Genomic DNA, 14072 nt, shown 5'->3' on the forward strand with positions numbered 1-14072 from the left:
CTCCTCCCACCTAATTGTGCTTACAATTTTCTATGGGACCCTAATAACTTTCTACATATTACCAAACACCGGGACCCTGAGAGCCCCAAACAAAGTGTTTTTATTTTTCTACACTATCTTGACATCCATGATCAATCCCCTCATCTACAGCCTAAGAAACAAAGAAGTCAAGGAGGCCAAGAGGAGAACTCTGCAGAAATATACGTTTTCTCCATGAATTCAGAAAATTGATTGAAATGGGAATAAATCAACTCACTAGTCAGAATAGAACCATATACACAGTCCAAGTTCTTATCAATCTAAGCATTCTGAGTTATAGAAAAGGATACTGAGGATATTTTAGAGTTTTGTCTCTCATTCAATTTTATTTATTTTGATAAAAACGGACATACCCTAAGGTGGTTTAAATTGTCATAGGTGGATCAATTTCAATGGAGAGATGCAATTTGAACAAGACAATGATCTACCCCAAAATGTATTTTATAAAATTCCATCCTAGGCTCCAGCCATCTTTGTGAAAAAGCAAAACCCAGTCAAATGCATGATAGGAAATTAAAACTCTATTTATTTTTGTTGCCAATATTATTTCAGTCTCTCTATCACTGGCTGCCAGGTGTTCTATTCGACACTGGTGAGGCCTCATCTGGAGTACTGTGTCCAGTTTTGGGCCCCACACTACAGGAAGGATGTGGATAAATTGGAAAGAGTACAACGAAGGGCAACGAAAATGATTAGGGGTCTAGAGCACATGACTTATGAGGAGAGGCTGAGGGAGCTGGGATTGTTTAGTCTGCAGAAGAGAAGAATGAGGGGGGATTTGATAGCTGCTTTCAACTACCTGAAAGGGGGTTTCAAAGAGGATGGCTCTAGACTGTTCTCAATGGTAGCAGATGACAGAACGAGGAGTAATGGTCTCAAGTTGCAATGGGGGAGGTTTAGATTGGATATTAGGAAAAACTTTTTCACTAAGAGGGTGGTGAAACACTGGAATGCGTTACCTAGGGAGGTGGTAGAATCTCCTTCCTTAGAGGTTTTTAAGGTCAGGCTTGACAAAGCCCTAGCTGGGATGATTTAACTGGGACTTGGTCCTGCTTTGAGCAGGGGGTTGGACTAGATGACCTTCTGGGGTCCCTTCCAACCCTGATATTCTATGATTCTATGATTCTATGATTCTCCAACTGCAAAACAGGAAAAGGGGGGAAAGTGTATAACACTAGTCTGAATGGGAGAAATGTTCCAAGGTGGGACTGAGCAGTTAGGCCTTCAAATCTTATGGAAAATTACTGGGGTTTGGTTCCTCCTGTTCCTAAGATGCTTTAAAAATCCCTTCCTATATCTTCATAGCTTTGTAGGCATTAACCCTCACTTGAGTTTCAGGATTTTCAAAGCAGATTTGAGGAACAAGTCCAACATCCATTGAAATCAAGGGAAAGGTTCCCATTAACCTCAAAGAGCACTTTATCAGGCTCTTTAGCTTCTGTGAATCATCAGCCTTACGACAATACAACAAATGAAATAAAGAACAACTGGCCTGAACAGGAACTGTTGAGAATTAAGTGGTAATAAAATGTAGGGTTTTTCTATTATCCTCTTTCATTTTAAAAAAATAATTTTCACACATTTTCTAAACACTTTTTAGGTTTTTTGGGATATAACCAGAGGAACTTTCTAGTCTTTTGTGTTTGTTAGATTTTCCATTCATTGTTGCAATCTTAGGAAAATGTTCTCAATGTCTCAAATTAAACAAAGCTAGGGATCTGTTTAGGAGCGGTGGTTGATGCAGTTTTTTTCACCTATATGAATTTTCAAAACTTTTTTAAAATTAATTTTTTCAGAATATTTTAAAAAACCCGAAAACCCTAAGTCTGAAAAAATGTTGGTTTCAAATGGGCTCTGGTTCTGATTATTCATCCACTATATTTTGTCCTTTCAGAAATCTACTTTTCCTGCAGAAAATCAAACCATCTAGCAATTGACCAACTGACCCAGTCAAAAGATGGTTATGTATGAAGTTATAATATGATGAGTTGGAATGGTATTGGTTGATCATAGGATGACTATGAGCTGCCAATGTGATATGGCTGTGAAAAAAGCTAATGCGGTTTTGGGATGCATAAGGAGAGGTATTTCCAGTAGGGATAAGGAGGTTTTAGTACCATTATACAAGGCACTAGTGAGACCTCACCTGGAATACTGTGTGCAATTCTGGTCTCCCATGTTTAAAAAGGATGAATTCAAACTGGAGCAGGTACAGAGAAGGGCTACTAGGAGGATCCGAGGAATGGAAAACTTGTCTTATGAAAGGGGACTTAAGGAGCTTGGCTTGCTTAGCCTAACTAAAAGAAGGTTGAGGTGAGATATGATTGCTCTCTATAAATATATCAGAGGGATAAATACAGGAGAGGGAGAGGAATTATTTCAGCTCAGCACCAATGTGGACACAAGAACAAATGGGTATAAACTGGCCACCAGGAAGTTTAGACTTGAAATTAGACGAAGGATTTTAACCATCAGAGGAGTGAAGTTTTGGAATAGCCTTCCAAGGGAAGCAGTGGGGGCAAAAGATCTATCTGGCTTTAAGATTCTACTCGATAAGTTTATGGAGGAGATGGTATGATGGGATAATGTGATTTTGGCAATTAATTGATCTTTAAATATTCAGGGTACATAGGCCTAATCCCCTAAGATGGGATATTAGATGGATGGGATCTGAGTTACCCAGGAAAGAATTTTCTGTAGTATCTGGCTGGTGAATCTTGCCCATATGCTCAGGGTTTAGATGATCGCCATATTTGGGGTCGGGAAGGAATTTTCCTCCAGGGCAGATTGGAAGAGGCCCTGGAAGGTTTTCGCCTTCCTCTGTAGCATGGGTCACGGGTCACGGGTCACTTGAGGGATGATTCTCTGCTCCTCGAAGTCTTTAAACCACAATTTGAGGACTTCAATATCTCAGACATAGGTGAGGTTTTTCGTAGGAGTGGGTGGGTAAGATTCTGTGGCCTGTGTTGTGCAGGAGTCAGACTAGATGATCAGAATCATCCCTTCTGACCTTAGTATCTATGAATCTATGAATCTATGGTGTGATGAATCTATCTTTGGTACCTCAAAGTAGCAAGCTGTAAACTCCATATTCATCATTTGTATATGTTTGTGATATTTCATACAAATCACACACATAAGATACCATATGAAGAGTCATCATCTGCTGAAACTCATTGGTCTTTCAAAATATGTTTGTCATTAGTGTGTATGAAGTTATGAGATTTTTCTATACAGTTGTTATTGAACTATGTTGTGAATTTGGGAGATGCCCACTGCTAACTCTCCAGTGACAACAAAGGTGGAGACACACACCCAAACAGGCTTTAACTGACCATCACAAGTAACTTACCAGCAGGGGAACTATAAACAAGAGATTTATTTTTCTGTAAGGGACAGTAGTGCAAGTATGACACAATGGGGATTGCTCAACTCTGTGACTGAGCAAGGCCCACCATGCCTGGACCAGTATCTTTCCTGGAACATGAACTGAGAGTATAAAAGAAGGGGCAGAAGCATTATGAGACCATCTGTCATAAATATAAAGGGAAGGGTAACCACCTTTCCAAACACAGTGCTACAAAATCCCTCCTGGCCAGAGGCAAAATCCATTCATTTGTAAAGGGTTAAGAAGCTAAGGTATCCCCACTGGTACCTGCCCCAAAATGGCCAATGAGGGGACAAGATTCTTTCAAATCTGGAGGGGGGGGCACAAAGGGTTTGGGCTGTCTGTGTGATGCTTTTTCCGGGAACAGGTCAGGAATGCAGCCTTACAACTCCTGTAAAATTAGTAAGTAATCTAGCTAGAAAATGTGTTAGATTTTTTTTTTCGTTTAATGGCTTGTAAAATAAGCTGTGCTGGAGGGAATGTATATTCCTGTTTTTGTGTCTTTTTGTAACTCAAAGTTTTGCCTAGAGGGATTCTTTATGTTTTGAATCTGATTACCCTGTAAGGTATTTGCCATCCTGATTTTACAGAGGTGATTCTTTTACTCTTTCTTTAATTAAAATTCTTCTTTTAAGATCCTGATTGCTTTTTTCATTGTTCTAAAGATCCAAGGGTTTGGGTCTGTTTTCACCTGTACCAACTGGTGAAGATTCTTATCAAGCCTTCCCCAGGAAAGGGGGTGTAGGGCTTGGGGGGATACTTTGGGGGAAGACATCTCCAAGTGGGCTCTTTCCCTTTTCTTTGTTTAACATGCTTGGTGGTGGCAGCATACTGTTCAAGGATAAGGCAAAGTTTGTACCTTGGGGAAGTTTTTAACCTAAGCTGGTAAGAATAAGCTTAGGGGGTCTTTTTTGCAGGTGCCCACATCTGTACCCTAGAGTTCAGAGCGGGGAAAGAACCTTGACACCGTCTCTCTTCTCTCTCACCTATGCAAAAGGCAACAAGAATGCTGCGAAGACAAAGACTTTGAACTGAGGACATTGGTCTCAGGCTGAGAAGGGAATTCAGCCTCTGTATTGAGAACTCTAACCTACCTGCAGTATCCAGTGGAATGAGAAAAACTGCTTGATTCAACTCTTGCTTAGTCTGAGAAAGTTTAGAATTTAGATTGCAATTATACTTTTATTTCTTTTGTAACCATCCTTGTCCAATATGCCTACCACTTAAAATCACTTATTATATATCTTTCTGTAGTTAGTAACCTTATTCTAATGTTTTATTTTAACAAGTGAGTTTTTCTAAAGTGCTTGGGGAATCTGCTCAGATTACAAAGGTTGGTGCATGTCCACTATCCTTTGATACAGTATTCTTGCCAGCAAGTTAAAGAAGTATGGGCTGGATGAATGGACTATAAGGTGGCTAGAAAGCTGGCTAGACTGATGGGCTCAACGGGTAGTGATCAATGGCTCCATGTCTAGTGGGCAGCTGGTATCAAGTGGAGTGCCCCAATGGTCGGTCCTCAGGCCGGTTTTCTTCAATATCTTCATAAATGATCTGGAGGATGGTGTGGATTGCACCCTCAGCAAATTTGCAGATGACACTAAACTGGAAGGAAAGGTATATACGCTGGAGGGTAGGGATAGGATACAGAGGGCCCTAGACAAATTAGAGAATTGGGCCAAAAGAAATCTGATGAGGTTCAACAAGGACAAGTGCAGAATCCTGCACTTAGGATGGAAGAATCCCATGCACCGCTACAGACTAGGGCCTGGGTGGCTAGGCAGCAGTTCTGCAGAAAAGGACCTAGGGGTTACAGTGGATGAGAAGCTGGATATGAGTCAACAGTGTGCCCTTGTTGCCAAGAAGGCCAATGGCATTTTGGGCTGTATAAGTAGGGGCATTGCCAGCACATTGAGGGACATGATCGTTCCCCTATTCGACATTGGTGAGGCCTCATCTGGAGTACTGTGTCCAGTTTTGGGCCCCACACTACAAGAAGGATGTGGAAAAATTGGAAAACGTCCAGCAGAGGGCAACAAAAATGATTAGGGGACTGGAACACATGGCTTATGAGGAGAGGCTGAGGGAACTGGGATTGTTTAGTCTGAGGAAGAGAAGAATGAGGAGGGATTTGATAGCTGCTTTCAGCTACCTGAAAGGGGGTTCCAAAGAGGATGGATCTAGACTGTTCTCAGTGGTAGCAGATGACAGAAGAAGGAGTAATGGTCTCAAGTTGCAGTGGGGGAGGTTTAGGTTGGATATTAGGAAAAACTTTTTCACTAGGAGGGTGGTGAAACAGTGGAATGCGTTACCTAGGGAGGTGGTGGAATCTCCTTCCTTAGAAGTTTTTAAGGTCAGGCTTGAGAAAGCCCTGGCTGGGATGATTTAGTTGGGGATTGGTCCTGCTTTGAGCAGGGGTTTAGACTAGATGACCTCCTGAGGTCCCTTCCAACCCTTATATTCTATGATTATATGATACAATGATGAACTAGTTAATGAGCTTGCATTGTTCAAGAGAAGGTCTTGAGCAGTGCATTTCTGGAGTGCGAGTCTAGAGGGCTAGTGGGATTTGCTGGTGTCTCATTCTGTATAATTCATGAGTGGCTTAGAAAGCATTCATGCAATTTAGCCTGGTGTTTCTCCATATGCTGGTGACTGAGTGATAACTGTGCCTGGTGGAGGGGTGCTGCTGCTTGTTGCTAGCAAAGCATTGTGAGAGACAGACTAGACTGGAAAGTGAAGGGGGCACAGCAATCCCACAGTTACAGGTTGTACCTCTGGGATCCCATCACACTGGGGTCTTTTTTCCCTATTTTTTCTTCTCAATTTTTTTGAAATAATATTACTTAGGTCTGGTCTATACTAGGAGGGGGGATCGATCTAAGTTATGCAACTTCAGCTATGTGAATAACGTAGCTGAAGTCGACGTACTTAGATCTACTCAGAGTCTTCACTGCGGTGAGTCAACTGCTGACATTCCCCCATCGACTCTGTCTGCGCCTCTCGCTCTGGCGGAGTACTGAAGTCGACGGGAGAGTGCTCGGTGGTTGATTTAAGACACGAAAAATCGACCCCCACTATATTGATCACTGCCTGTCGATCCTGCGGGTAATGTAGACAAGCCCTAAGTCTTTGACATTGTCAGAAGCCTTTTCCATTTGTGATATCATATGATCTGCATTTCTTGGATTCTCTGTTCATTTTCGGAGAATATTCCAGATTACCAAAACATCCTGTCTTTACAAAACCACTGCTCTAATCCCTGTGCTAGGGAGACTTTATGTAACACCTCATATCTTACACAATACTTCCAAGGGAATGGACTTGAAATCAGAAGACTTCTGTTCAGATATTTATTCTGACTTCAGGTGGGATCTCTGCCAATCATTGTGCTTCTCTTTTCTTAAATCTCCTTTTGCCTAGGTCAATTGTAAATTTTGTGGACCAGGGACTTTCTCCTCTGCATTACTTTATTTTTATCAATATTACATTTCATCTGCCATTTTGACATCCAGTCACCCAATTTTGTGAGATCTCCCTGTAACATTTTGCAGTCAGTAATGGTCATACCTATCTACTGTAATTTTGTATCATCTGCAAACTTTGCCACTTTACTGTTAACTCCCTTTTCCAAGATCATTAATTAATATGTGGACTAGCATACAGATCCTTGGGGGACCCTGTTATTTATCTCTCTCCATTGTGAAACCTGACCATTTATTCCTACCCTCTGTTTCCTGTCTTTTAACCAGTTACTGACCCATGTGAGGACTTTCCCTTTTATACCATGACTGCTTACTTTGCTTTATGAGTCTCTGCTGAGGGACCTTGGAAAGGCTTTCTGAAAGACCAAGTACCTATATCAACTGGATCACCCTTGTCCACATGCTTGTTGACACCCTCAAATAATTCTAATAGATTTGTGAGGGATGATTTCCCTTTACAATAAATGTATTGACTCTTCCCCAACAAATCATAAAAAGAAAAGGAGTACTTGTGGCACCTTAGAGACTAACAAATTTAACTCTGAAACCTGTCATTATGCAAGGCACTGAATTTAGCCGTATAGAGTGGAAATCTGTCAACTTCATGATTATTTTTTTAAATTTGTTAGTCTCTAAGGTGCCACAAGTACTCCTTTTCTTTTTGCGAATACAGACTAACACGGCTGCTACTCTGAAACCAACAAATCATGTTCACCTGTATATCTGATAACTCTGTTCTCTACTATTGTATCAACTAATTTGCCTGGTATTGAAGTTAGGCTTACCACCTGTTACTACCAGGATAACCTCTGGACTCCTTTTTAAAAATCAGTGTTGCATTACCTATCTTCCAGCCATCTTGTACAGAGGTTGATTTCAGTGGTAGGTTACATACCACAGTTAGCAGATCTGCAATTTCATATCTGATGTCCTACAGAACTCCCATCTGGTCCTGGCGACTTATTACTGTTTAATTTATCAATTTATTGTAAAACCTTTTCTAATTGCAAACCAGTGTGAGAACTTATTTCAGATTTGCTGCCCAAAAAGAATAGTTCTGATGATGGACATCTCCTTCACCTCCTCTGCTATGAATAACAATAGAGATAATTATTTTAACTTATCTGCAATGGCCTTGTTTTCCTTGGTCATCTAGTGTCCCCATTGCCTCTTTGGCAGGTTTCCTACTTCTGATCTACTTTAAAAACAATACATTGGTTATTTTTTCCACCTTCAGCAAGTGGCTTCTCAAATTCTTTAATGGTGTCTTTATAGAACATTTACACTTAACCTGCCAGAGTTTGTGCTATTACCCACTATTCTTACGAGGTCTGGACTTCCAAATTTTAAAGGATGCATTTCTGTTTCTAACGGCCTCCATTACTCTGCTGTTTAATCATGGTGGCATTCTTTTGGGACTCCATTGTCTCGTTTGATTTGGGATGTATGTTTAGTCTGAGCCTATATTATGGTGTATTTAAATAATCCCCATTCTGCGTGCAGGCACATGCACTTTCTGATTTTCTAACCTCTCTAACCTCCTTTAGCATTTCACCATCACAGTTACTATAAGAACACAGGAACATAAGAATGGCCATACTGGATCAGAACAAAGATACATCTAGCCCAGTATCCTGTCTTCTGACAGTGGCCAATGCCAGGTACCCCAGACGGAATGAACAGAACAGATCATCACCAAGTGATCCATCCCCTGTTGTCCACTACCAGGTTCTAGCAAACAGAGGCTAAGGACACCATCCTGGTCAGGTTGTAAAGAGTATTCCCACTGCTATACCCTTCTTGTTGAAGCCCTGAATTTCTATCCATAGAAATTTGATGGTAAAGTTTGATCCATATGAGATTTTAACCTTATTCGACTCTCTGCCACTCCCCATCCCAGTTCAACCTAGTCTGCCATTCCTACATATATTATTCTCTGGTACTACATGTCCCATTGATTATCCTCATTCCTCCAACTTTCCACCAACAACATGATGCCTATTATATCAATATCCCCACTTGATACCAGGCGTTCGTTTTCACCCATCTTACTAATTAGACTTCTAGCTTTGGTATATAAGCACTTGTACATTGTATCAATATTCCATTGATTACTTTCAAGTGTGATTTTTAAATGTGATTCTATTACTATCGACTGTTCTTCATTACCACCTACCTCTATTTTACCTATTCTCTATACAAGGATATGGTGTCCCCCCTTTAATTAATTCCTCCCAGGGGGACCCTTCCACCCCATTCCTATGCCATCAGCTTTGGTGTAATTCTCTTTTAACAAATGAGACACAGTATTAATTTCCCTGTGAAGGTAATTTTAAGTGATCACCAGCACGGGGCCCAAGGGAGATCCCACCAGCAGAGGTGGCCAAGGGGAGGCTGCTTTCCCCAATAAAGGATGCTAGAATCCAGAGCAGGGGACATTATTGATTTGTGTCATGTAGACAGGCATGCTGGGCAGCAGGAGAGAGACCCCATCCCAACAACAACACACAGCTATCTCCCCTGAAAGGACAAGACTGACTGTGACACCAGATCCAGTCACGGTAGATAGAGAGATCACTGCTTCAAGATGAGGATTAAAGGTGAGTGTGAGCAACCCCATGGCAAATCCTCAAACTCAGCCCTCACACTGAAGGACACTCCTCTTGGTGTTTTCACTCACCGGGAGCTTTGCCTGAATAACGACCTTAGTATCTCATCATGATTTATTTCTAGAGAGATTGATGAAGGACAAGGAGATCTGCCTGCCACCCACTTGTCTATCGATCTCTCTAATAAACCCTTTATTCATGCTTCTAATCCCTTATATCTATCCCTCTGTCAAGCCCCTGTCATAGTCTCTGTACCTGTCTTTTTATTTATCCCTGTACCAAACCCCTTTCACATCCCTCTGTCAATCTTTCTGCTTAGACATCTATGAATCTCCTGCTTTCCTGGAAAATATGTTTTAGCCATAAACAATTAATTGAGCTGAGTGCACGTCTATCTAGGAACATTTTTTGGCTTGTTTTTGTAGTAGACATCTGACAACATGATTTCAGGGTACCTTATGGCCAGTAAATCTATGAATTGGTGAATGAAAGAAGTTGAGTACAGGTGTAGAAAAGTCACAAATATACTGTGTTGCTGTTCTTTTGTTGGGATGCTGCTCTGTGGTGGAGAAATTCTATCCTTAGCTCTATGCAATACCTGGGTGAGAAGCAGTTCCTCAGTTGAGAAAGAATATAAACCTTAATCTTAGATGGCACACTTAATTTGCAAGTTTCAGAGTAGCAGCCGTGTTAGTCTGTATTCGCAAAAAGAAAAGGAGTACTTGTGGCACCTTAGAGACTAACAAATTTATTAGAGCATAAGCTTTCGTGAGCTACAGCTCACTTCATCGGATGCATCCGGTGAAGTGAGCTGTAGCTCACGAAAGCTTATGCTCTAATAAATTTGTTAGTCTCTAAGGTGCCACAAGTACTCCTTTTCTTTAATTTGCAAGGAATCACATAGAGGGAAACCACAGCATTTTACAACAAACTCCTTAAATAACACTACTTTTTCTTAATCACTAGTTGCATCAAATGGAGAATGGAGAAAGGAGAAGGGGAAAATCAAACGTCTATATCCGAATTCATCCTGCTGGGATTCGGGAATCTCCCTGGACTGCAAATTCTGTTCTTCTTGCTGTTTCTAGGTATCTACATTGTCACCATGGCTGCAAACTTTGTCATTGTTGTGCTAGTTGTGATTGATCGGCACCTTCACAGTCCCATGTACTTCTTTCTGGGGAACTTGTCCTGGTTGGAAATCTGCTACTCTTCGACCATCCTGCCCAGGGTGCTGGCCAGTTTCTTGACTGGGGACAGAAGTGTTTCTGTTACCAGTTGTATGGTTCAGTTTTATTGGTTTGGTGTCCTATTGACAGTTGAGTGTTATCTGCTATCTTCAATGTCTTATGATCGGTACTTAGCGATATGTAAACCCCTGTGCTATGCAACACTTATGAATGGCAGGTTCTGTATGCAGCTAGCAGCTGGATCTTGGCTAAGTTCATTCATCATTCTTGCTGTAATAATATATTTGGTGTCACAATTAGCTTTCTGTGGCCCTAATGAAATTGATCATTTCTTCTGTGATCTCACCCAAATGATTAACCTCTCCTGCAGTGACACCAGTCTGGTTAACCTGGTGACTCTCATCTTCTCTTCCACAAACATCATTCTACCATTTCTTTTGACCCTGGCATCTTATGTTTATATCATCTCCACCATCCTGAGAATCTCTTCCACCATTGGCAAGCAAAAGGCCTTTTCCACCTGTTCCTCCCATCTTATCGTGGTGACAATTTATTATGGGACTCTAATAACTGTCTACATGTTACCAAACACTGAAGCACTCAGAATCCTGAACAAATTTATTTCTGTCCTTTACACTGTCTTGACACCCCTGATCAATCCTCTCATCTACAGCCTGAGAAACAAAGAGGTCAAGGAGGCCCTGAGGAGAGCTAGGCAGAAATGTCGAGTCTTCCCATAAACTCTGAGAAATTGATCGAAATCATAGAATCATATAATGATAGCACTGGTTAGAACCATTTTATGAATGGTGAAATTGACATTTACTAATATTTACCAATAAAATCTAGGCCTACCGAGCATAGCTATTTGTGATGTAACACAAAGTCTTTCTACTTTGTATTTACCAGATTCTCCATTAATTGTTCCAGTCTTAGGAAAATTTCCCTCTTTCTCAAATTAAATAAAAGCAGGGATGTGTTTACTAGAACTGGTGGATGATTCCAATCACACATCCCACCCCACATACACACACCACTTCCTGTGGACAATTTCAAAACTTTTTTTTTCCATTTATTCCAAAAAAGGAAAATGCCCAACCTGAAAAATGTTGGTTCTAAATGGGTGTTTACAATGGGTTCTGGTTCTGACTGCTCATCTTGCAGGAAAACAAATCAAGTAAGAAGTGACCACTTGGTCCAATGAAAAGGCAGGTATTAAGTGATACTAAGCCCTGGTCTACACTAGGCGTTGAGGTCGAATTTAGCAGCATTAAATCGATGTAACCCTGCACCCGTCCACATGATGAAGCCCTTTTTTTCAACTTAAAGGCCTCTTAAAATCGATTTCCTTACTCCACCACCGACAAGGGGATTAGCGCTGAAATCGGTTTTGCTGGGTCGAATTTGGGGTACTGTGGATGCAATTAGATGGTATTGGCCTCCGGGAGCTATCCCAGAGTGCTCCATTGTGACCGTTCTGGACAGAACTCTCAACTCAGATGCACTGACCAGGTAGACAGGAAAAGGCCCGCGAACTTTTGAATTTCAATTTCCTGTTTGGCCAGTGTGGCAAGCTGCAGGTGACCATGCAGAGCTCAACAGCAGAGGAGACCATGCAGAGCTCATCAGCAGAGGTGACCTTGATGGAGTCCCAAAATCGGAAAAGAGCGCCAGCATGGACCGAACGGGAAGTACGGGATCTGATCGCTGTATGGGGAAAGGAATTCATGTTGTCAGAACTGTGTTCCAGTTTTCAAAATGCCAAAACATTTGTGAAAATCTCCCAGGGCATGAAGGACAGAGGCCATAACAGGGACCCGAAGCAGTGCCATGTGAAACTTAAGGAGCTGAGGCAAGCCTACCAGAAAACCAGAGAGGCAAACGGCCACTCCGCATCCGAGCCCCAAACATGCCACTTCTATGATGAGCTGCATGCCAATTTAGGGGGTTCAGTCACCACAACCCCAGCCGTGTTGTTTGACTCCTTCAATGGAGATGGAGGCAACACGGAAGCAGGTTTTGGGGACGAGGAAGATGATGATGAGGACGCTGTAGATAGTTCACATCAAGCAAGCGGAGAAACCGGTTGTCCCGACAGCCAGGAAGTGTTTCTCACCCTGGACCTTGAGTCAGTACCCCCCGAACCCACCCAAGGCTGCCTTCCGGACCCACAAGGTGGAGAAGGGACCTCTGGTGAGTGTACCTTTTAAAATACTATAAAAGGTTTAAAAGCCAGCATGTTTAATGATTAATTTGCCCTGCCATTCGTGGCTCTCCTGGATATATTCCCAAAGCCTTTGCAAAAGGTTTCTGGGGAGGGCAGCTTACTCCATCCACCATGGTAGGACACTTTACCACTCCAGGCCAGTAGCACGTACTCGGGAATCATTGTAGAACAAAGCATTGCAGTGTATGTTTGCTGGCGTTCAAACAACATCCGTTCTTTATCTCTGTGTATTATCCTCAGGAGAGTGATATCATTCATGGTCACCTGGTTGAAATAGGGTGCTTTTCTTAAGGGGACACTCAGAGGTGCCTGTTCCTGCTGGGCTGTTTGCCTATGGCTGAACAGAAATGTTCCCCGCTGTTAGCCACGCGGTGTCGGGAGGCAAAATGCGACCTTGTAGCGAAAGCACATGTGCTATGTATGTAATGTTAACAGCAAGGTTTACCGTGAAAGAATGTACCCATTGTTCTATAAAATATGTCTTTTCAAATACCACTGTCCTTTTTTTTTCTTCACCAGCTGCATGTGTTTCAAGGATCACAGGATCTTCTCCTTCCCAGAGACTAGCGAAGATTAGAAGGCGAAAAAACCGCACTCGCGATGAAATGTTCTCTGAGCTCATGCTGTCCTCCCACACTGACAGAGCACAGATGAATGCATGGAGGCAGACAATGTCAGAGTGCAGGAAAGCACAAAATGACCGGGAGGAGAGGTGACAGGCTGAAGAGATAAGTGGTGGGCTGAAGAGAGGGCTGAAGCTGAAAGGTGGCAGCAGGGTGATGAGAGGAGGCAGAATGCAATGCTGAGGCTGCTGGAGGATCAAACTAATATGCTCCAGCATATGGTTGAGCTGCAGGAAAGGCAGCAGGAGCACAGACTGCCGCTACAGCCCCTGTGTAACCAACCACCCTCCTCCCCAAGTTCCATAGCCTCCTCACCCAGAGGCCCAAGAATGAGGTGGGGGGGGGCCTCTGGCCACCCAGGCACTCCACCCCAGACGATTGCCCAAGTAACAGAAGGCTGGCATTCAATAAGTTTTAAACTTTTAAAGTGCTGTGTGGCCTTGTCCTTCTCTCCTCCACCACCCCTCCTGGGCTACCTTGGTAATTATCTCCCTATTTGTGTGATGAATTA

General features: G+C 42.3%; 1 protein-coding gene across 1 annotated transcript; it reads left to right on the forward strand.

Annotated features, from left to right (window-relative positions):
• Window positions 1-10503: 10503 nt before the first annotated feature.
• Window positions 10504-11451, forward strand: LOC119841631 (olfactory receptor 1020-like). The gene is made up of 2 exons (XM_043495618.1): window positions 10504-10777; window positions 11063-11451. The coding sequence occupies exons 1-2, from the start codon at window positions 10504-10506 to the stop codon at window positions 11449-11451; spliced, it is 663 nt and encodes a 220-aa protein (XP_043351553.1).
• The last annotated feature ends 2621 nt before the right edge of the window (window positions 11452-14072 follow it).

This window comes from Dermochelys coriacea, chromosome 13, assembly GCF_009764565.3.
Source record: "Dermochelys coriacea isolate rDerCor1 chromosome 13, rDerCor1.pri.v4, whole genome shotgun sequence".
In the NCBI taxonomy this organism is placed as follows: Eukaryota; Metazoa; Chordata; order Testudines; family Dermochelyidae; genus Dermochelys; species Dermochelys coriacea.

Coding starts and splice junctions, on each gene's coding strand:
- LOC119841631 (XM_043495618.1), top strand. CDS start 10,504: ATGGAGAAAGGAGAAGGGGAAAATCAAACGTCTATATCCGAATTCATC. Junction 10,778..11,062: donor GGCCAGTTTCTTGACTGGGG/ACAGAAGTGTTT, acceptor ATCTCACCCAAA/TGATTAACCTCTCCTGCAGT.